The sequence below is a fragment of the Schistosoma haematobium genome, chromosome 7 (genome assembly GCF_000699445.3).
Source record: "Schistosoma haematobium chromosome 7, whole genome shotgun sequence".
Lineage (NCBI taxonomy): Eukaryota > Metazoa > Platyhelminthes > Trematoda > Strigeidida > Schistosomatidae > Schistosoma > Schistosoma haematobium.
This window is the reverse complement of record NC_067202.1, coordinates 12,537,430-12,560,594: the sequence shown is the minus strand read 5'-3', so window position 1 is coordinate 12,560,594 and position 23,165 is coordinate 12,537,430. Positions and strand designations below refer to the sequence as shown.

The window sequence follows — 23,165 nt, the reverse complement described above, 5'->3', positions numbered from 1 at the left end:
TGGTGAATGCTCACATCAAGTCGATGTTGGAGATCCAAATCCACTTGCTGTAGATCGCTTTGTAAAGCTGACATACCCAGCCGCTTGAAATACCAACGCTCTCCATCGATGTCCAGGAGAGATCATTATTACTACGGAGTAAGTAGATAATCTGATATTCTTCTGTGTTATAGAAGAGCATCATTTAATAATTTACGACGTTGAGTTTCAAACCATAATTTTCTGTGCATTTTTGAGGTAATGCTAAATATCTTTTGTTTCTTGTGAATCTTCTCCACACCTTGTGGCTCTCTGAAAAGCGCAGGTGAACCTGGGCATTCTAGTAGGTCTTTGATATATATGAGAAGCAGCTGAGAGCCCAGGATGGTTTCTTGCAAAACACTAGACACTGAAGCCCTTCAATTTGAATGGAATAGTGGTGAACGATAATTCTCAATATCACGAATGTCAAACATAAGAGATAATATCATAAAACAACTCTTTACTACTGGGTGTAAATTTAGAGCGACTGTTTTTACTGTTTTAATTCTCAATTTTCTTATGGCTGACCGTAATAATGTTTCAGGACAACATTTGGGGTCACCGTAATTGCAGATTCCATTGAGCTTGAGAAACTACGGACATGAATGGTCAACAAAAAGTCTGTCATATTGATCGGACTATAGTAATACAGATTTAACACATTGCTATGTGGAAATACCTTACTATCATTACTAGACAGTACGATAGCGAAAATTTTATCAAGATAACACGTCACTTACTCTGCTTAGTGAAGACCATTATTTACAATGACCACCATACCTTTATCAATATTCCTGAGCAACTAGTTTCGGGATTTTTTTTCTCTCGTCACTTGGGTATAGCACTAGGGAGAGAAATCTGGGGTTTAGATGTGATCCTGATTGTCTAATGATGTACTGGGTCCAGGTGTTTGAGTCGTGAGAATGTGTATTAGCCTGATACCCATTATCTAATGTCAATTTGATGTTTTGGCAGCTTTCTTTAAAATTTGGGGTTCTTCACCTATTATCAGTGGCAGAATTTCTAAGAGTCCTCTTCGTTTGCAAGGTTAAAAGCTATAAAGAACGATAGAATGCGGAGGTATTAGGGGGTAAGTCAGAAATTAGAATATGCAGGAAATTAGGATGCATATTAACAATATATCATAGTTGTTAATCCATTGCTTCAGTTCTTGAAGAATAGTCCTACATTTCACTTAAGCCCTATTTTAATTAGCTCTTATGAGAAGTAGATCACACTTGGCTGTGCGTCTTTTGGTAGTCAGAACCGTGGAGGCTTTTTTTCAGATCCTCATGATAGTCCAGACATAAAAACATGCTTTTTAAGCGACCCAAGCTAAGTCGTAAGCTGTAAACTTCGATCACGTTGCTACTTGTCGAACTGTTGCAAAGAGCGAACAACTAACCACAACGTTAATCAGCTTACAGTTTAACACCCTCATTCATAAGGCCCTTATAGTGGGACACTTACCATTTTCTGAAATTTAACCTTCTCTTTTTGTAGGAACGTGTATGGGTTTTAAGAGACCATTTATACATTTGGAATGCCACTGATCATACTCAAATGTCTGTGAATATACGTTTATGTTGTTTCGCCTGAGTAGCCAACGCTAGTGTTTAAGGCATCTATTTGCAGATAGCACTGGTAAGACTTTTTCTAGATAATAAAATGTTGATGACAACGGATGGAGTAGTCACTACATAGTATTTTAAGAGTGAGGACGTTTATGATCTTGTTCTGGGTCATGAATCAATAAAGACAAATCAGGTAACCTTAAAATATGTTAATTAGTTGTAATTAACCATGATTTCTAGTTTCAAATATATTGGCTTGATCGTGGCCCCTAAAAGCTAGCCGAATAAAATTCCATGAGAACTTAAACCTGGATCCCCTCTTTGGTATACCTTACAGCAAAAATCAGTCATTTTGTATTGTGATAAGCTGTGGCTTGGATGTTGTTTACTGACTCATTCATGAGAGTACAAGTCGTATTGGCTTTGAGGATAAATTAATTTCACTTATTATCAATGATTATGATTCAGATACAAGATCCATTTTAGTCTGCAGTGCTTCCTGATAGTCTGATGGTTTAACATGGCTAAATCTCACAAGTTTAATACGGACAACAAAAGCTGGTATTTGGATGCGTTTAATAGATGCATAGTTTTTTTAGGTAGCCAGTGGAATTTTTGATGAATGGCTACGATGATTTGGTTAGATCGTGAAAATAATGCCGCGGAAGCCACTTGAAGTAGTTGGTGTTTACACCATACCACATATATAAGACAATACACCCCACTCATTAGACATTTGGTGTTATTTTCACCTGTCTCTAGACATTCAGTTAACGAAATACGAATGGACATTTTAACTGTCATATGCTTCCTGATATGAGCGACTGCCCTCGGTTTTATTGTAGTTCATCCCTCGTCGCCAAAAAGGTTGATTCTACGGTGCACGAAAAATGCTAATAATATGACATGTTGACTCTCCTAGTCCGACATCACCTCGATGACCTCTTAACAATAACGGGAACCATCCAGCTTCCACTACCAAAGTGAAACATCACGTCATTTCTAAGGACACGAACTGCGTCCCTCTTTGTTGGTTGATGACCATCATAACATATATGACAATCATAACCATACTAATATTGAAACTCTAAGCAATAAGTTCTAGCTGTCTTGATCAAATGCTCTCTTCCTAGTTGTTTTAACTGCAGAGTGCAGATACTCATTCACTGGCAAACACCGGATTTGTAGAAAAGTTGCTTAGATCCACATAGGGTTGCATGCGACGACGGTTAAATGCAAAGTTCCATTTTTCAGCGTCTTTCAGGTCCTATTCTTGTGTGGCATATACTCCCTTATTTTTATTATTTTTCTCCTTCGAAATAAAAATGTTGTGTATTCTCTTCTTCAGTTGTCCTACTTTCTACCATTTAATCTAGTGAGAAACATGCACAGTAATGTCTTCGTCACCAGTAATTACACCATAACTACAAGGACGACTAGTAGAGGTTTTGATTTGGGGTTTGATAATATGTCAACAATCTCTATATATGACGGAAGTGTTATGAGAAATCTCGAAATGACACTAGATGGTAGGCCTCAGAATAATGTATACGTGAATCACTAGCCCCAAACGCCAAAATTAAGTATCCAGTTAAGTAATCAGGGTCACATTACCACCAAAATTTCCACTCCTGGTAAGATTGGCAGTCAGCAAATAAATGATAGGAAAGGTCGTCCCAAATTGTCAGTAACGCAGCCTCAGTGGGAGAAAGGACACAATAACGATGGTCGTGTTGCACGTTGTCATTCGTTAAATTCATAAACCAAGAATTCGAATGATATTTCTGCAGTGGTTGAATCCATTGTCTCTGTGATACTGCAGCATGTGCGCACAGATTTAGAAAAATTTACCGATCTAACTACAAAATGAAGTGTAAGACTCCGTCGAAAATAACCGTATCAAGCTATACTGGTATGCCCGATTCGTTCAACACAGGCCCAACTATACACGCGACCATAAAAGCCACAACCCAAGCCCGTATATTAAAGAAATTACCAACTGCTTCAAACACCCCAGTAGTTGTTAAAGGTAAGGCGCAGCGGGTGGCAATTACGCAAGAAAGTTGCATCACCATAGCTCCCAAAACGCTAGAAAACTGGGAATAACGACGCAGAGCGAAAATCTCTGGTTTTGTTTCGTGGTTCAGCGTCGGGAGTAGCTTACCGGGAAGTAGAGCAGCCTTTCAAAAGGAACAATGGGGCAAGTATTGTACAATGATGAAACTAGTACCACATCAGAAAAAGTGTGGTGTCTGAAAAGAGGTCACAATTCAGCGAAAAGTAAACCTACCCCATTCAGAGTAACTCTAAATTCAGCAAACTTCACAGAATAAATCGTAGAGGCATATCAGAAACCATCGATAAAACGGTCTCCTCAAATCTGAGCTGCACACAAGACGTGTTTCGTAAGGGATACCTCTAGAAGATCAGCAAACACCCATGAACTAACGGGCATGGTGGTGATCGGAGTTGATAGATGGTAGTCGGAATGAGGCTCACGAACACCATGTCACATAGTGGCTGTGAATTCAAAAAACGAGGAGGACCTAACTGAGGCCCTTCAGACCTGATACAGCCGGAAGAATTTTGAATAATACCAGTTCACGTAATATTCTTTAACTTGGCAGTAGCTTCAGACACAATATAGCAAGCACTCCTCATATAGAAGGTTTGAAAGATGAGTTTCACTAACTCGTTCCCTTCTTGCCCACAAAACTACCTGGAGAATAGGATTTACCGTACCAAGGTAAATAGAGTGCACGCGAGCTAGATGATCTTGATATTAGAATTTTCACGGAGGACCATCTTAGGTTCGCTCCTATTCCTGATTCTTACCAACAACCTTCTAGATAGATGTAGCTCGGAAGAACCAGTTTATACAAATGATAAGAAGATCTTGAGACAGTCAACCTGTAATTGCTTCTTACTCCTCTTAAGACGTGCAAACTGCCTTATCTTAAAGTCTGCAATATTCTCACGTCCCCTTTCTCTAGAAGAGGCATAAATCTCTTAGACCAATTATTGAGACGGGCAGCTAGGTGACTGATTAGTCTAAAACATAAATCATACAAAAGCAGACTCGAACACTTGGGATTATTCTCGCTGAGCTATTCAGGAATAATAGGTAATACAACGTACTAAGTACATCAAATCACCACAACATGTGAATCCTACCCTAACTTCACCACCACACTCCTCGAAGCAACATGCCAAAGAGAAAAAACCCAGGTGCGCCCCTACATTTTCTCATTAAGAGTTGCCCCTACTCGGGATAGCTTCAAGAGGAAATCTGACAAACACATGCTCATCAATGGATTACAATCTCCTGCTTCGACCAGCTGTGCCTGATGCAGGTTTCGCAACTTACCCAATATTACCATCATCGTATATCAGTAAGTTGTAGGATAGAAGTTAATCTTCCAATAGTGTTCTTATTTTATTTTGAATATCAGGGAAGCGAATGTGGGAAGCTGGACCTTAGATCAAAAAAAAGTTAAATACTAATTTCATTTTATTATCACACTGTCATTAAGTTATTGGTCAAAGGAAGCTGACAGAAGTTCATTGATTTCATACATTCAAACTAAGTGAATTATTCACTAATCCCATTAAATAATACAATTATTTTCATAAACAAAACCCCAGCAACAACTCCATAACTGACTTGTAATAAGAAAGATCATTTAAACAATCATTTACTACAAAACACTAGGTATACGTATATATTAATAAAACCAATATTACTGATATTATCAATAATAGTACTATTGTTATTAGTAGTAGTAGTTGTAGTAGTAGTAATGGTAGTAGTAGTAGTATAGACTAATAAATTAAAGACGTGAAGTAAATGGTATACTGTAGTTTTCTAATACCAGTTTTATTAAAAAGTTTTCTTTTTCTCAAAATCAGTCAATTGTTCGTTAAGAAAAAACAAAACAAAACAAAAAGGATCGAACAGAAAATTGACTAACTGAATGAATGTATAATAATCACAGGTTTAATTCATTGAGCCTATAAAATAATATATTCTTTCCTTTAACTCCCCTCCCTTTCCTGTCTCTTCACCCCTCTCTCTCAAATACACCAATAAAACACAATCAAACAAACTATTCAACATTCAATCTGTCAAATTCACAATGACACTATAATGAGGTAATTAACAAGAGAAAAAATTTTTTTTCTTTCTTGGTTTACTTTGCTGGTCGGATAATTTTCTTTGATGTAAAAAAGAAAAACGGCAACAACAACCATAGCAACCAAAAAACAAGAGAAACAAAAGAGTAAAGTGAAAATATAAAATTCCCTGAGACTAATATGCTGCCCCCCTTTCAACATGTATTACATAATTGAAAAAATTGAATAATCAATAAATTTTTTTTCTTTTTGTAAATAGTGAATATTAAATAAAACTCTGAATTCTTTTTTTCTCTTTTTTTCTTGAAATAAAAAAAAACTTGTGAAAAGACTTAACACCGAAATCAAAATTGATTTTGGTTTATCACACACATTCATTCATTCATTTATTAAAGTATTTTATATGAAGAAGACTAAATGGATAAAGAAATAAACAATGAAAAATGAAGTGTGACGGGGGAGGGGGCTCTTTTTTTTCCTTTTTTCCCTTTTCTCTTTTTTTCTTCGTCTTCTTCCTCTTATTTAAATGTATGTAAAAAGTTTTGTTGATGTGTAGTTTTTGCTTGATAAGGTCAAAAAAGAAATAAAGTTTTACTGGGTTTATGTCATGACAGTCTTTCTTTTTTAGTAAGTACATTAGATACCCGTATAGAACCTTTGAAGGGGATAAGAATGAGTTCCTTTCATGATTAGTATTTACTTTGACACAATATACATTTCATGAATAGAATGTTAAATAGGATTAGAAATATAAAATATGAATTAATGCAATACTTCACAAATGCATAATAGATTTCTTTGCTTCAATATCATTTATTCTACAGTGTTTATGACTTCATCAGCTAAAAATAATTCATGAAGATACCATGGTAACTGATTATTATTATCAGTAGTATTATTATTAGTAGTAGTACCAGATGTTTGTGAAAATAAATCTTGTGCACACATTGTAACTGAACGTAATTCAGTTAATGTCATAATAATTCTTGGCCAACATTGTGAACTAGGTATTGGATAAGTATTAGATTGTTTTATTTGACCACGTGTACGATTCACATAACGATTAAATGTTTCTAAAAGATTATTTTGATTATTCTCTATAGTTTCTACATCCAATAAATCATTACGATCTAATTGTTATACAAAAATATGAAGGAAAAAAAGATATTTAATTTAATTGATAATGAGAAGTATACAGATATTGAGTAACAATGAGTATATTAAAAAACGGCTATGAGAAACCTAACCAAAATATAACATTGGTATACGAAGTATCAGCAACAGTATACTATGGGAGAGAACAAATTAGATTCCAGTGGAGGAAAGAAATTAGGAAGAAGCGTTGGAAGTGGATAGGCCACACATTGAAGAAAGTACCCAACTGCGTCACAAGCAGGCTCTCACACGGACTCCTCAAGACCTACGGCAAACAAGAAGGTCAAAGGACATATTACGCTGAGAAATGGAGACAGACATGAGAAGAATGAAGAACAATTGGATAGAACTAGAAAGGAAGACCGAGGAAAGAGTTGGTTGGAGAATGCTGGTCAGCGGCCTATGCTCCATTGGGAGTAACAAGCGTAAGTAAGTAAGTAAGTAATACGAAATCAACGATTATTGGTCTTGGCCACGTAAGTAGATGTATATAACCTGGTGGTTGAAGGCATTGAGCAAAGTGGCTTAGAATGGATGACAACAATGCGGATACATTTATTCTTTATCCTTTTTTACCCTGAGTTTCATTATTCCTTCATACGTATCTTCTTTTCACTCCGTCTTTTAAAGCAGTGTTCTTAATGTATGGCAGTTCTTAAAAATGATAACTGCTGTGCTGTTTTAGTTCCTATGTTACTCATGCATTTAAACTCATATCGCAGCGTTAATGTGGTACAGCATTTTGTGCTAACATCCGTTTATGACAAGCCCTGCTTTGAACAACACCAACTGGCTGACAGATAAGATTTTAGCTAGATGGAACGAACTTGCCATTATATAATTAATTTACATTATCTTAATTCAATCATTGTTCTTACTCTATTCAAAACTAATTAAACATGTGTTTGGTGTGATGGATTAGTGATTAAATCAATTGGATTTATAACCATTGAATGAAAACATTGACGACTATTCGTTTTACACTACCTGCCTTGATAAGTGAAATACATTACTAAGTCTGGATGAATCATATGATGTTCCGAGACCACATGGTAGGTAAGAGATATAAGTGTGGAAGGGGACGGATAACTAACATGAGTAAGTGATTGTACAGCTAACAAAAGACAATAATAATGATAAAAATCACTGCAGAACTAGTCGAAATTGATGTTTTAATCCCAATGTTGTGTGTAATAGTGTAAATTAAATGTTTTTAGCCTCATCTTTACTGCAAATGTTAATCTTTATCTCATATGGATTGATCGCTTAGTGAGTGTCAGGGTTCGAGTTCCAAATATCAACTCCAAATTCTGAAACCTATCCCACCTATCTCACTTTGAATAGCTGCGTAATATCATGATATATGCTACTTATGTCTGAAGACATAAGTACTATGCAACACCAATCGGAAGTGAAAAAAATATGGCAGCAGAAGGCTAAGAAGATTGTAAGGAGAGAAAGGAATTGTGAACTGGAAGAATCATACAGAATGGAGAGGACAAATGATTCAATTTTACAAATGAAGTATTCAGTGTATGGTTTTGTATCAAAACACAACCGGTTGTTCTCACATGTGTTCTCGTTCACAACAATGTCACTAACTGTAATGTTGTGGTTCGAAATATTTAAGACTATAAATTATACTACTAATAATTTGAGAAAGTAGAAAAATGACTACTTGAAATAAAACCACTATATATATATATATACCTTGCACAATTTTTAACATACCAATTCAACAGAAAATATAAAAGGATACACTGTTAAGCAAATATGGATAGTGGCTAGCAGTGGAGTCCAGATCGCGCGTTTCATCCTATTTAGGACTCGTCAGGTGGATGTACCCGCATCTATGAGTTCACTTTGGGACTCGAATCCAGTACCATTCGCTTCAAATGCCATCGCGTTACCCACTCAGCTACAGAGTCATGATAGACATTTGCTTTTCGAGTCCTAGAGTGCACGTCAACTCTGAGATGCAAGCACATCCTGATGACGAGTCCCGAATAGGACGAAACGCGCGTCAAACTGGATTCCACTGCTAGCCACTATCTATCTTTGCTTATAATGCTTGTGAATCAAGGCAATACCGAGGCAATACACACAGTATGCACATATGCCAATACACGACTGACCAATTGCAGTCTTAAACTTCATTCGGAAGATTCAAGCAAAACAATACTAAGGTCACTGTTAATTCCCCCCTCTGTCAAGTTGATTAAGCTATACACAATACTATGCCAAGTAATATAAACGATATTAGATAAATAACCGTCATATGTTACTTACAAATGGATATATCAATTTACATGTAAAATGTATATACATTGGAAAGGCATAAAGATGAAATTATAATCAGAGAAGAGTTTTTGTGGATATTATAGTAATTTCAGTGGTTGAGATCATGAATCATTTGAGGCTAGATCACCATGGGAAACCTGAAAGCACTGCATGGGCGTTTCGTCCTAGTATGGGTCTCCTCAGCAATGTGTGTCTACGATCCCACCCCGCGAGATTCGAACCCAGAACTTATCAGTCTCGTGCGCGAACGCTTAACTTCTAGACCACTGATCCGGCATCCAACGGTGTTAAAGTCCTAACTCCAACCAATCCACGAAGTTGCGCCACTGTCCACCGTTGTTATCAATGAGTTACTATCTGACAACAGACCCAGTTGAACTCCACTGGTCTTGAGAGTTTTAATATTCATCTTGCAAAACAGTTATACCTTTGAAGTAAAAGTTGTTTATGAAGTTCAGTAGTAAACCACTTATTAAACATGGGACACAATATGAATTTAAAGAACTTATTCAAAGCCATTAATAAACAACCCAAATTCCAAATTATTAAAATTAATGGAAACTGTGGCAACTAGAAGGCTTATACTTGACCTTTGGGTTAATAGTTAACATTTGAATGCCTTGGTAACATCTTGACCTTTTTTTGTTCAGTTAAACGTAATCATAATTTAGTGATTTGACCTAATATTTCCAAACTTTTTTCTATTCACCAATAAAAATTTCTAGAACTATCATCCTAACTAACTATTTAAGGACCTGCCTTCCTTCAAGTCCTAAGTTTTCTTTCACACTGCGTACAATTTATTTACTATTTTGATTGAAATCATGAACCGATGGATGTTAGACCACCATGTCTAACACCGTTGGATGCCGACTAGCCCAGAGGTTAATCGTTAATGCACGAGACTGACAGCCCTGGGTCCGAATCCCGCGAGGCAGGATCGTCGATGCTCATTGCCAAAGAGTCCCACAATAGGACGAAACGACCATACAGTGCTTCCAGGTTTTCCATGATGATCTAACTTCAATTTTAACCATTGAAATTACTATAATATCCACAAAAACCCCTCTTGAGATAGTTTATTATTCGTTAGATTAATCAATATAATTGATTATCCTAATCCTTAAAAGAAATTAATATCTCTGTCTAACTAAACAATCCTAAAATGATACAAACATTTGATAATAATGTAAAATTAACCAATGAATATATAGATGATTCAAAACATTGAACTCATTGATAACTTAACATTGATCAAAAAGGAATGTCCTTAAATTGACCTCGTTTTTTTAAAGCTAAAAATGGAATTGACAGAAAGAAAGAAAGAAATAATAATCTAAATACATCAATTTACAATGATCTAAATGGAAACATTCATCCGAAAATTTGATAAATTACAAACTAAGCATTTTACTTACCAGGAGACATTAATAAAATAGCTGCCATCATAGCTATATCAGTTTGATCAATGTTTAAACGTGCCATTTTTAATGCTACACCACGAATTAATTGTGCATATTTCTCATCAGATATACCAAGTTTTGGATAATGATGATTAGGTATATGTGGTATGGTTGTATTATATTGATTAGATAAATTTGATGATGATGTTGCTGTTGTTATGGAACCTCGAATCAATAATGCATTATCAACTAATCCTTGAACTTTAGCTGATTTACTGATATAATAAGCTGCTCTTAAAGTGATCAGATCAATACAACAACCACATAATAAACGGATTTGATCATCTACTTCAAGCTTTCATAATAAGTAAATAAAAGGAAAGGTTTTAATTTTTTTTTTGTAATTTGGTTTACTACTGAAAATCATTTGATTGTAAGTAGTAAAGAAATTGAGAGTGAGAAAATTTTTTTATCTCAAATTTCGCCACATTTCAATGATAATTAAGGTTTTTGTTAAGTAGTTAGTGATAAATAATTCCTTAAAATGAATAGTTCATCATGTGATCAACACTAGATGTCAGTATCGTTAGTTTTCATGGACTGTATTAGACAGAACGACATAGTCATTAAATAGATATCATACTAGTATCCGATCGTATAGGTCTTGTCATTGATATACATCCACACTTACTTATGCATATGGCGTCCCATCTGAACGAAAAGCATGTTTAGATAAAATGATGGTTAGAGGTAGTCAACAGGAAACCTGGACCTAGGTTTCATGCTACTTGGCATTTGTCAACAAGGTGCACTTGTAATCACGAGGGAACTGATGCTCCCTGACGGATTCGATTTTGTGTCACCCAGCCTCATAGTCAGAGACGTTACCACTGAGCTATCCGGGTCACGGCCGATTAAGCATTAACTCTTTTGTTAGGCACTTAGATATGAGCCAAACTTGAAATGTGACGGCTAATGATACTACCCAGTTGCCCAAATCTGAATAGGTAGTGTGAACTACGAGCCTGATAATTAATAGATTAGATACTCAGAGTTGGGCTTATATCACAAATTAAGGTTAAGAGTGATAGAGTTAGAAGGGTCACAGTACTTTTATCTACACAAACACTCTCGAGTATGTACTGAATCAAGTGCTTTAAGAAACAATCCTCATCACTGCTAGATACTCCATGTAATTTAACTGACACACACTATGTTACACTCACTTTATGGTTGTACATAAAGATTTTCTTATTAATTTTAAGCATTTTATGAACTAGATATTTAGTTCTTAATATAGAATATTTTATCCTTTAAAGAATTTTGAATTTCCCGAGAAAAACTTAAGAGGAGACATCTTAAATCTGATTGGTTCATTCATTTTTTCCCAATCAGGGTATTGAATTCAAATTTTCTGTTACAATAACAGTAAACAAATATCAATAACAAAAAATTCTAAGCATAATTCGACATATAAAGTTAATAATGAATTAGACAAAAAAGTTGGATCTATCTTTCTTGTCTGATCTTTCCTTAGTTATCTATGTAACATAATCCATAAACTGAGACTTATGACATTCAATTTTAATATACTTATTTATTTATTTAGTTGAACACATAAATATTGGTAAAAGGAGGCATCGAATACATATGCATCACATAAATCATTCGATTTGTGTGAGGGCTATGATACTGCTCGTGTGCCCAAACCGAAACAGGTGGTTTTCTTAGTAAGTCACAAACGGATCCTTTGACCTAAAGGTCTAATCCACAAGACAGTGAAACAACATTGGGTAATGCAATCCCATGGTAGCCGGTGACGAACAACAGGTATGTATGCCATTTGTTCCTTCATGATCCAGGAGCCCATGTGCACCATTAGTTTGGAATCAAGGATTTACAACTCCCCTATATGGATCCTACATATCCACCAACTTCGTCAAAGCACCAGACATTCACTTTTCGTCCTCTCGATTTCGTAAACAACACCCTTGGTGAGAGAATGTAGTGAGTAGAACTTTCCTGACAGTGGTTATATGCACGTGCATATGTGAGAATATTTGGAGATGGAAAGCTGACTCCCTCCTCTCGGTCGTACCAGGGCATTTGGGGGCAACTAGTATTGTGGTTATGGATTACTGGTGAGTCCTATATATGAAAGATGATTTATGCCGTTATCGATATTATAAACTGAATTTTGGTCAGTTTATATTGGCATATCAGTATCCTGTGTGGTTTGCCTCAATATAGCCATTTTGTCACATGTTATTTTGGATAGATATAGTTTAGTTAGCACTAGAATCCAGGACCTGTGTTTCTTCTATTTGGGATTCATTAACTAGATATAACTGTATCCATCTATTCAAAATAACTCTTGACAAATTGTCTAGACCGAAGTAATCCACACGAGACACACATAAACCAATAGAGACTGATCACATTTCCATCCTAAATATTAACAAATAGTTCAATCAAACTTTTACTAATAATTACATGAATACCATAGTCATTGAACAAGTTAATGGCTATCTAGACCTAGTAATTCATTGAATAACGCATTGCATGTTTAATGAAAAATATACTTGGTTCGAATCTCAACGCTAAAATCAACAATGGAATGCAGATACATCCAAATGCTGAATCTCAAAGAGGCCAAAAAGTATATCCTGGATTCTATTGCTAACTACAACCCATCTGTGATCATAAACAGTTGGATACTTTTCTCTGATTTTCATTGATTCTTTTGCTGATGTCAATACGAATGAAATCAGTAAATCATATTCATTTAACGACACACTTTCTAAAAGTAGGTTCATGTTGTATTTATTTATTTAAACACATAAATATTGGTACAAGGAGGCATCTAATACATATACACCACATAAATCATTCAATTTGTGTGAGGGATGGAATATTGCCTGGGTGCCCAGACAGAAACAGGTGGTTTTCTTAGAGGGCCACAAATGGAGTCTTCAACTTAAGGGTCTAATCCACAAGGCAGTGGAACAACATTGGGAGATGCAGTCTCATGGTAGCCGGTGACCTGTAATTGGTTCATATGCCATTTGTTCCTTCAGGATACTGGGGCCCATGTGCACCATTGATTTGGAATCAGGATTTCCCAATTCCCTTACGTGGATCCCCGGTTAAAGCGTTGAACATTCACTTTTCTTTTGTTTCAATTTCGTAAACAACAGTAATGCCGCGAGAATGCAGTGAGTAGGACTTCCCTGGTAGTGGTTATATGCACGTGGCCATGTGAGAGCATTTGGAGTGGGAGAGATCTGACTCACTATAATCTTGGACGTACCAGAGCATTTGAGGGTGTTTTAATATACGAAAATAAACTGAAACTGGGATGGAAATATTTCCAGTCACTTCTAGTTCATAGTCAACTATAATGTCTTGATTATATTGCAAAAGTATTTGGAAAAGAAAAGAATTTAATCTTCGAATATCATCCATATTGAACAACGGTTTCAATATAGATGATCCAATGTTAGAAGTAGATACTTTATTGAATCGAAATAATGAATATTTTGAAATAGGTTAGAATATGTTTGGTTGATCAGTTTCACAATAAAACTCAATTTGAAATTGTGCTTCCAATTTCATTACAATGAAACGAGTACAATATTAAGGGATAGCATTTATTAGTGAACGAAATCATTGTACAAACTATTAATTTGATAAATAACTAATACATCTATATCTACAGAGCTTAATCCTAAAAATGACAGATACTCAGTCAGTTACAATGTACGACCAGGCACATATATACATCGGTCCAAGTTACCAAACCTCATTAGCACAAAACCAAATTCATAGAAGTAGTCACTTCGATGGTAGTAATGTATAAAAGAAATATTGTGTATAAGGATATAGTACAGGAAAAAAGAATTAGTTCGTAGAAAAAAAGATATAAATTAGTTCTAATCTCACAGTTTAAGAAAAAACAGAGTGTATACACCGACTCCATTGTGACCAATTCTGAGACATGTCACCCAAAGCCTCCAACTATTGGTTACGAATGTCATGCGGACCTCAATCAAGTAGTCTGCATCTACCAACACGGCTCATACCAGAATTTGGTGACTTTATGGATTGATGCCACGTTTTCGTTTGACCGCCTCTAACTTTCTTCCGTCTATCTACAACACTAGTCAACATTGCGCACCGTGGTAATCGGTGGTTGCGTATGCGTAATGCGTGGCCCAACCATCTTAGTCGATTTACAACGTCATCAACTGATTTACCATCATTCCCTAATACTCTAACTCTAACCTCACTATTACTTACGCGGTGATCCCAGAAGATTCACGTAATATCTCTAGGAAATTTGTAAGCAAATACTAGTAACTTACGAGCATCCTCCTCCTCCTGAATGGCCACGTTTCACAGCCATAAAATAGAACAGAACGAACTACTGCGCAGTATACTCGGCCCCTAATTGACAGGTGGATAGCTCGCCTTCGTCATAGGTGACGTAAGCTGGCAAAAGCCAAACGAACTTTCTGAATAGGTGCAGAGATTTTGTTAGAAACCAACCCGTTAAGACTGATCAGGCTTACAAGATAAGTGAAGTTGTCGATGTGTTCGACTACTTCACTTCCAATCCTTAGTTCAGGTGTTGATGCAGGCCAGTCGTGAAGCAACAATTTACATTTAGAAGGGGAGAAACACATTCCAGACATCCTGGAATTGTTGCTCAGCGCTACCGAAAGACTCTGCAATTTTATCTGCGAATTTGATTCCTGAAAATTCAGTATACGAGAACGTTATTTCCATCAGTGTGTCTATGATGAAGTTTAACAAAAATGGAGATAGCGGACTACCTTGACGGACACAATTTGAGGTTGCAAAATCAGATGACAGTTCGCTATAAGTTCTGACTCGTCTGGTATTGTTTGAGTAAAGAGCCTAGGTGATACTAATTTATATTCCGTCGGTAGCATCGATTCCTTCAAGATTACAGATATTTCTTACTGATGAGTATCAATTAACAAAAAGCCTAGGTTTAGGGCTTCTTTTCAACTATCTTCAGTCATCTACTATTTTAATGAACACAATTTTAAAAACCTATTAATAAGTTGAGATACGAAGGTGAATTCATTTTTCCTGTAAGTTGGTGCAACACTTTAGAGCATTACTTGTATTCCTAATGACCCATCTTGACATTGGTTTTATTCTCAGTGTAACATTTTGTTCAGTACAATATTGAGGGTGGCGTATGTACCAATTACTGATCACCAGCTACCATTGGATTGCATCTCCTTACGATGCTCCACTGCCTTGTGGATCAGACCTTTATGTCGAAAGCTGTGGGTGTGACCCCCTAAGAAAACCATCTGTTTCAGTCTGGGCACCCGGGCAGTATCACAGCCCACAAACAAATCAAGTGACTTGTGTGGCACATATACTATCGGTGCCCCTTTTTACCAATATTTATGTGTTCAGATAAATAAAATAAAAAGCGTAAAATTAGTATATAAATAAGTGTCCTTGGTTTATTGATGAAGTGGTTTTAGACTTATTTTGAGGATGTATTTTTGAAGAGTCAATAAATATTGATTTGTACCAGTAATTATGTTTTCATTTCACGACGTGGGAATTTTAGGGGTTCCTATCTCCAAGTATAAGAAGTGGGATCATGGATACAACATAACCGACACACATATAACGGAGGCAATACATCAGACATAAAACCTTTGCAATACTCTCAAATATCATTCTATAAGGTTCAACATTCAAGTAAATTTCTTCTGACAATCAATTAAAACTTACTGTATCAAATCCTTGAATTTGTTTAGCAAATTTCACTAAACGTGTTATTGCTGGTTCAATAAGATAAGCTAAATCATGAAATGTTGTCATATAAAATGATCTAGCATGCTGAATATCTTCTTGTTCAACTTCATCTAACTAAAACAATAGAGATAATTAAGAATTAAACAATAAATAATAGTGATAATAAAAGAATATTTAAAATTAATATAACTATAAGCAAAGGTAGAGATAGTGACTAGAAGTGGAATCCAGGACCCACGTTTCATCTTATTTGAGACTCGTCAGCTGGATGTACCTGCGTCTTAGAGTTATTAACCAAATTCTTCTATTTTCTATAAGTACTGTAGTGAACGAGATCACATGTAAGGATAATCGAATGTAATTCAATACGAAATTATAGAACATCTTAGTCAAATTTGAGAACTATACAGTACATACTTTATTTGCAAAATATCAATCGATTGTTTCAAACTTGACTGTTTCTTCGTTTCCATAACAATCACTTTCTGTTCTCAATCTCTTTTCTTTGATTTTCTTAACCTTCTACTTCTAGACATTTCACTTTCAATTGATGATACATACTACTTATATCTGCCGGCATCAGTAGCATAAAGCATAGTACTCTAATATTATGTTTTATCATATTTTTACGTTATTTGATGGTGTTTGTTATTTCCCAAATGAATTCATGAATGTTTATATTTACATTAGGCTATTTCAAACTATATTGAAAGCTTACACGCATGAATAAGTGGCTTAGGAAAAACTTAGTGTATTCTGAACTAATGGTTGCGAATAGAACTATACTTTTGGTTACGTTTACATATTGTTAGTCACACTCTAGTGGGGGTGGGGCAGTTTATGTAAAGAACTTCCGGAGAAACTGAAACAAATACCTGTAGTCACAGCAAACTTTATGATTCAAAGAGGACTAGACCATTTTCTTTTACTTAAGCTTTCATAATAGTGATACTAGTTCATATTTCTGAAGAGTTATCACATCATCATCATAACACTAAGAATGCATTACATCTATTTAAAAAAACGGAATAGATTTATTTTGGTTTATAATTGAGACGATTATTAAACGGTTAAGGTGTCCAACATCCAGTCACTACGTCCTAGCTTCGAACCTTGTCAGATCTACTTCGGTTTGGGCAACTGACACAGTATCATTAACTTTTCCCTAAGCTTACAGTATGGCTGACACTCAAGTGCCTGATAAATGAACTGATATTTTTAACAACAACAACAACAACGAAAACTTTTTAAATACTGAATTAGATTAATGGTATACTTTGTGAACTTTAATCCATAGATTATGGTCAGTAATAAGAAAACCCTAGGATACAATTATAGTTAATATTGTACATTTAACGTACAATTGATTATATCCACAACATATGGTTATATAGATTTGATTATTATTTTAAATGAATTATGATTTATAACTTGTTAGTATAATCAGATATACTATAAGGTTTCAAACAATGAGAACAGTCTATTGTCAATTTAGATTAATCTAAAATAACATTCACAAGACATAAAGTCACATGTTTAACTAACCTAAAAATACATTATTAACTGTATAAGTAGATCAGTCAGTCAGTTAGTCAGCTACAACGTAGGACCAAGCACATATAGGCATCGGTCCAAGTTAACACACCTCATTGCCCCCAAATGCCCTGGTATGGCCGAGAGTGGGGTGGACCCGCCCTCCCACTCGAAATGCTCTCACACGGCCACGCGTATACAGCCTCTGCCAGGAAAGTCCTACTCACTGCCTTCTCGCTGCATTACTGTTGTTTACGAAAATGAGAGAACGTAAAGCGAATGTCCGGCGCTTTAACCGGATTCCAAACCAATGTTACACATGGGCTCCAGTATCCTGAAGGAACAAATGGCGTATGAACCAATCGTTGGTCACCGGCTACAATGGGACTGCATCTCCTTACGATGCTTCACTGCCTTGTGGATCAGACCTTTAGGTTGAAGACTAGGGGTATGGCCCCCTAAGAAAACCATCTGTTTCAGTCTGGGCACCCGGGCAGTTTCACAGCCCACACACACACACAAATATGGTGTGGCGCATATATATTTGGTGCCCACTTGTACCAATATATATGTGTTGAAATAAATAAATGAATGAATAAACCACACCTCATTATCACAACAAGATGAGCACCAAATTCATAGAAGTAGTCACTTCAATGGTGGCAATATATAAAAGAAAGATTGTGTATAAGGATACAGTACAGGAAGAAAGAATTAGTTCACAGAAAGATATGAAGCGATTTTAATCTCATCGTTTGAGGGAAGATAGAGAGTTTATACACCTACGCCATTATAATTGATTCCCAGCTATGTCACCCAAAGTCTCCAACTATTGGTTTTGATAGTCGCATCGCACCCCAACCAAGTAGTCTGCATCTACCAAAATGGCTCAGACCAAAAGTTAGTGACTTTATGGATTGATGCCACGTTTTCATTTGACCGCCTCTAACTTTCTTCCAACCATCTCCAACACCGGTTGGCATCGCGCTTCGTGGTAATTGGTGTTCAAGCATACTCAACACGTGGTTCAACCATCTCAGTCAATGGAGATTTATAACCTCATCAACTGATTTACCATCATTCCCTAATACCCTAACTCTAACCTCACTATTACTTATCCGGTGGTCCCAGCATATCCAAGTAATATCTATAAGACATCTGTATAAGTAGATAATAAGTTCCAATTTAAAATCTTATGTTAGATAATTGGAGATGTTGACGTATTATCTAAGCTAAAGTCAAGAAAGATCACGAAGCTACCTAAGTCGGTCAGTCAGTCAGTCACAACGTAGAACCTGAATTTATGAACATCGGTTCTAGTTTCTATACTTGATTAGCACAGTAAATAAAGGTCAAACTCTATAATAGTAGAGGTAGTAACAATATCAGTGATAATGGGAAAGATTAATCATCGAAGGTGTAAACTTAAGTTGAAGAACCAGTGAAAATCAGAAAGTACTGTCCAGCTGTTTTATTCTAGTGTGTAACTCCTCAGAAGTGAAAATCCATGACTACAGCTAGGATCGAACTCAGGACCTTCAGGTATTACAGGTAGCTAGTTTCCTATATAAGTTTATATCAGGCCTTAATCTTTAGACCACTGAACTGGTATGGTCTGTATGTCTAACTTCAATCGATTCATCATACTTTCCAACTATCTAACATAGCTGAACTCTAATAGTCACATTTTCTCACTAAAACTATTGAGATTTTCTGTCAGAATTAACTACTACTGCTACACACTACTAATGAGTTCCGTACTAGAATGAAACGGCTGTATAGTACTTACTTATTTTCAATAGTTGGTTCATGATCTCAATAACATAACTCTATAAACCTTTCAAATTGAAATAAATGAATTGTTATTTAGATAACTAACCCAATGATTAGGAGTCAATTTCTTTTATCATTAAGTGGTAATTTGTTTTAATTGTTATTCGTTTTATTATTATTATTATTATCGTAATACTATCATAGTAAGCTAATTTAGTCAACCTAACAGCACATTACCTTGTATTACATACAGTCGTCAGTTAACCCTAATTACTTATTCAAAAAACTAAATAAATGTTGAAGATTGAATCTGTGTTTTATGTGATTGCCACAACGCTCAATGCTGACTAGTGTTGGAGACGGCTGGAAGAAAGTTAAAGGCGGTCAAATGAAAACGTGGCATCAATCTATAAAGTCACTAACTTTTGGTCTGAGCCATGTTGGTAGATTGGGGTCCGCGTCACTATCGTAACCAATGGTTAAAGGCTCTGGATGACATGGCTGGGAATCGATCATAATGGCGTAGGTGTATAAACTCTCTATCTTTCCTTAAACGATGAGATGAAAATCGCTTTATATCTTTCTTTCAACAAACTAATTCTTTCCCCCTGTATTATATCTCTATATGCAGTCTTTCTTTTATACATTACTATCACTGAAGTAACTACTTCTATGAATTTGGTGTTCATCTTGTTGTGATAATGAGGTGTGGTAACTTGGACCGATGCCTGTATGTGCCTGGTCCTATGTTGTAGCTGACTGACTGACTGTATTTTCTGTGACTAGTATCGAATAGTTGAATGATCATAAGTCAATAAAACAGTTTACTTTATGGAATTTATTCAGGAGTTAAGGGTCATAATTTCACATTGAATCCTATCAACAGTGGTTAAATAAGAGACAGATAGTAGTATTTCAGTAAACAAGAAGTTAGGTAGGGACAATCAATTTATTATTTCATACAAAATTATAGAGTTTGTTCATAAAATGTGAAAACTATACAGTTCAATATGTCACTTGTAAATTCTCCATCAATTGTCTCAAAGTTCATTGTTCCTTCATTACTGTAATAATTACTCTGTGTTCCCGTTCTCTTCGATTGAATCTTCCCAACCTTCTACTACTAGGTATTCCACTACTTATTGGTGTTACATAATACTTATATCTGTCGATATAAGTAGTTTACACCATAGTATTACAATTCTTTATACAAGGATCTGTGTATTAAGTTTGAGTTTACACTATGATTAATGAACTTATAGATTACATATAGTTGATTTTACAAGTACAGATTTATGTACTTAACTCTTCGGGTACATTTTTTTCGCATAAAAACTAATTATATTACTCGGCTATTCACATCAAAGCAAGCGGGGATAGGGTTCGAACCAGTGATCTATTGATTGAAAATCTAGTCATTTAACCAACTGATTTTCAATCTTGGTAACCAATTAGTTGGTTGATTCATCTTTTCCGCATCAAACGAAAAACAGAAAAGCAGGCAATTCCACTTTACATCATTACCATAAAAATCATTATAATTATTACCAATACTACTACTACTACTACTACTACCACTACTACTACTACTACTACTATTATTATTATTATTATTATTATTATTATTATTACTACTACTACTACTACTATTACTACTACTACTACTACTATTACTACTACTATTACTATTACTATTATTACTACTACTACTACTACTACTACTACTACTACTACTACTACTACTACTACTACTACTACTACTACTACTACTACTACTACTACTACTACTACTACTAACATTAATTAAATTTACCTTTGTGAGAAATCCGGTCACATGTGAATCCACAATACTTTTAATTACAAATTCACCTGAATTCAATTGAGAATTATCACCTGATTGAGTAATATCTTTATTATTTGTACCAGATAATTGATTTTGCATTGTTTTATTATCAGGCTTAAAAAAGATACATGAAAAGATTTATGTAAATTTCTTATTTAACAATAAATAATGATACTTATAATTGATAGATATAATAATACATATTACATTACTTTCATTAAGGAAATAGCATGTAACCAATGTATGGGGAGAGATATAATGGCCAGATAGAATGTAGCGACAAGATGATAAACACATGGGATTGGTCGGGATTTACATTTTATTTTTAGGGAATGAAATACACACATATAGTGGAGATATGTGACTTAAATTTCTAAGGGATATATATCAGAAGGGGTTTTGTGGAGATTTTAATAATTTCAATAGTTGAAATCATCACAAAACCCCTTCTGATAATAATCATCTGCTCACTAGTGACTGACTTCAAGAGACACTCCTGGAGTTCTAGTAAGAAGCTGTGACCAGTGGAGTTCAACCAGGTCTGTTGTGAGGTATCAACTCACTGAAGACAATGGTGTACGGTGGCTCAATTTCGTTGAAGTTAGATATTAACACCGTTGGATGCTGGCTCAGTGATCTAATCGTTAAGTGTTCTCGCGCGAGACTGATATTTTCTGGGTTCGAATCTCGCTAGCGGGTTCGTGGATGAGCACTACTAAGGAGTCCCATACTAGGACGAAACGGCCGTCCAGTGCTTCCAGGTTTTCCATGGTGGTCTAGCATCAATTGACTCATGGTTTCAACTATATATATATATATATGTTTCCCCACTCAGGTGGTTGGTTGGGTTGCGCTTAGAAAGTTGGTATGAGTCGGAGACAACAGAATACAACAGACAGATGACCAAACGTACCTATAGAGAACCTAGTTCAATCAAATTTCAGACATGTTTCATTTATGACTATACGTATGTAAGACAGGGATACTAGCTAGCTTCTCAAATTTATAAAAACGAAGTAGGGTTGGAATTATCAACTAAGTGGTTACAAATCAAGTGCTTTGATCTCTAATCCACCTAACCGTTAAAGATACATCATTTCGAAGTGATCACATTTGACTAACGTATAGAAACAGACAATTAACAGAATTGAAATAACAATAAAAATATAAGACGTGAGCGAAGAAAAGAACGAACGTAAACGATAATTAATAAGACACTTGAGACTGAAGAGAAATTTCATGTGATGAATCGTGAACAATTCTGATGAATATAATATCCAGCTTCTTCATTCAGTTATTGCTTTCATCGCTAAGATATTACTTAGATAGTCTAAACCTGTCAAATTCTTCAGCTGTGTTGCATAACTAAGCACCAATATATACCTATCCTAAAGTAACACTTCGAGTATGAAGAGAAGGAGATATATTGCAAACACTATAAAATTACTAATCAAGGCTCTTAGAAAACTACATTTTGTTAGCATCTTCTTAAAAAAATGTGTTGTTTGATGAAATAGCCTCCTTTTAGGGCATCAATACTTAGAGTTCTAAATGGAAATGTATATATGTGTGGCCATGTGAGAGCATTTGAAGAAGGAGAGCGGACTCTCCCCACCCTCG

At 35.4% G+C, this 23,165-nt stretch overlaps 1 protein-coding gene across 1 annotated transcript in view; it reads right to left on the bottom strand.

Moving 5' to 3' along the window:
* Window positions 1-6,542: 6,542 nt before the first annotated feature.
* Window positions 6,543-23,165, bottom strand: part of MS3_00011184 (uncharacterized protein) — a gene marked incomplete at both ends in the record, with an annotated part of 31,575 nt that continues 14,952 nt past the window's right edge. The window contains 4 exons of the mRNA XM_051219590.1: window positions 6,543-6,859; window positions 10,604-10,943; window positions 16,373-16,510; window positions 21,516-21,659. Coding sequence (XP_051064455.1) covers window positions 6,543-6,859; window positions 10,604-10,943; window positions 16,373-16,510; window positions 21,516-21,659 — 939 coding nt within the window. The remainder of the gene's footprint in view (window positions 6,860-10,603; window positions 10,944-16,372; window positions 16,511-21,515; window positions 21,660-23,165) is intronic.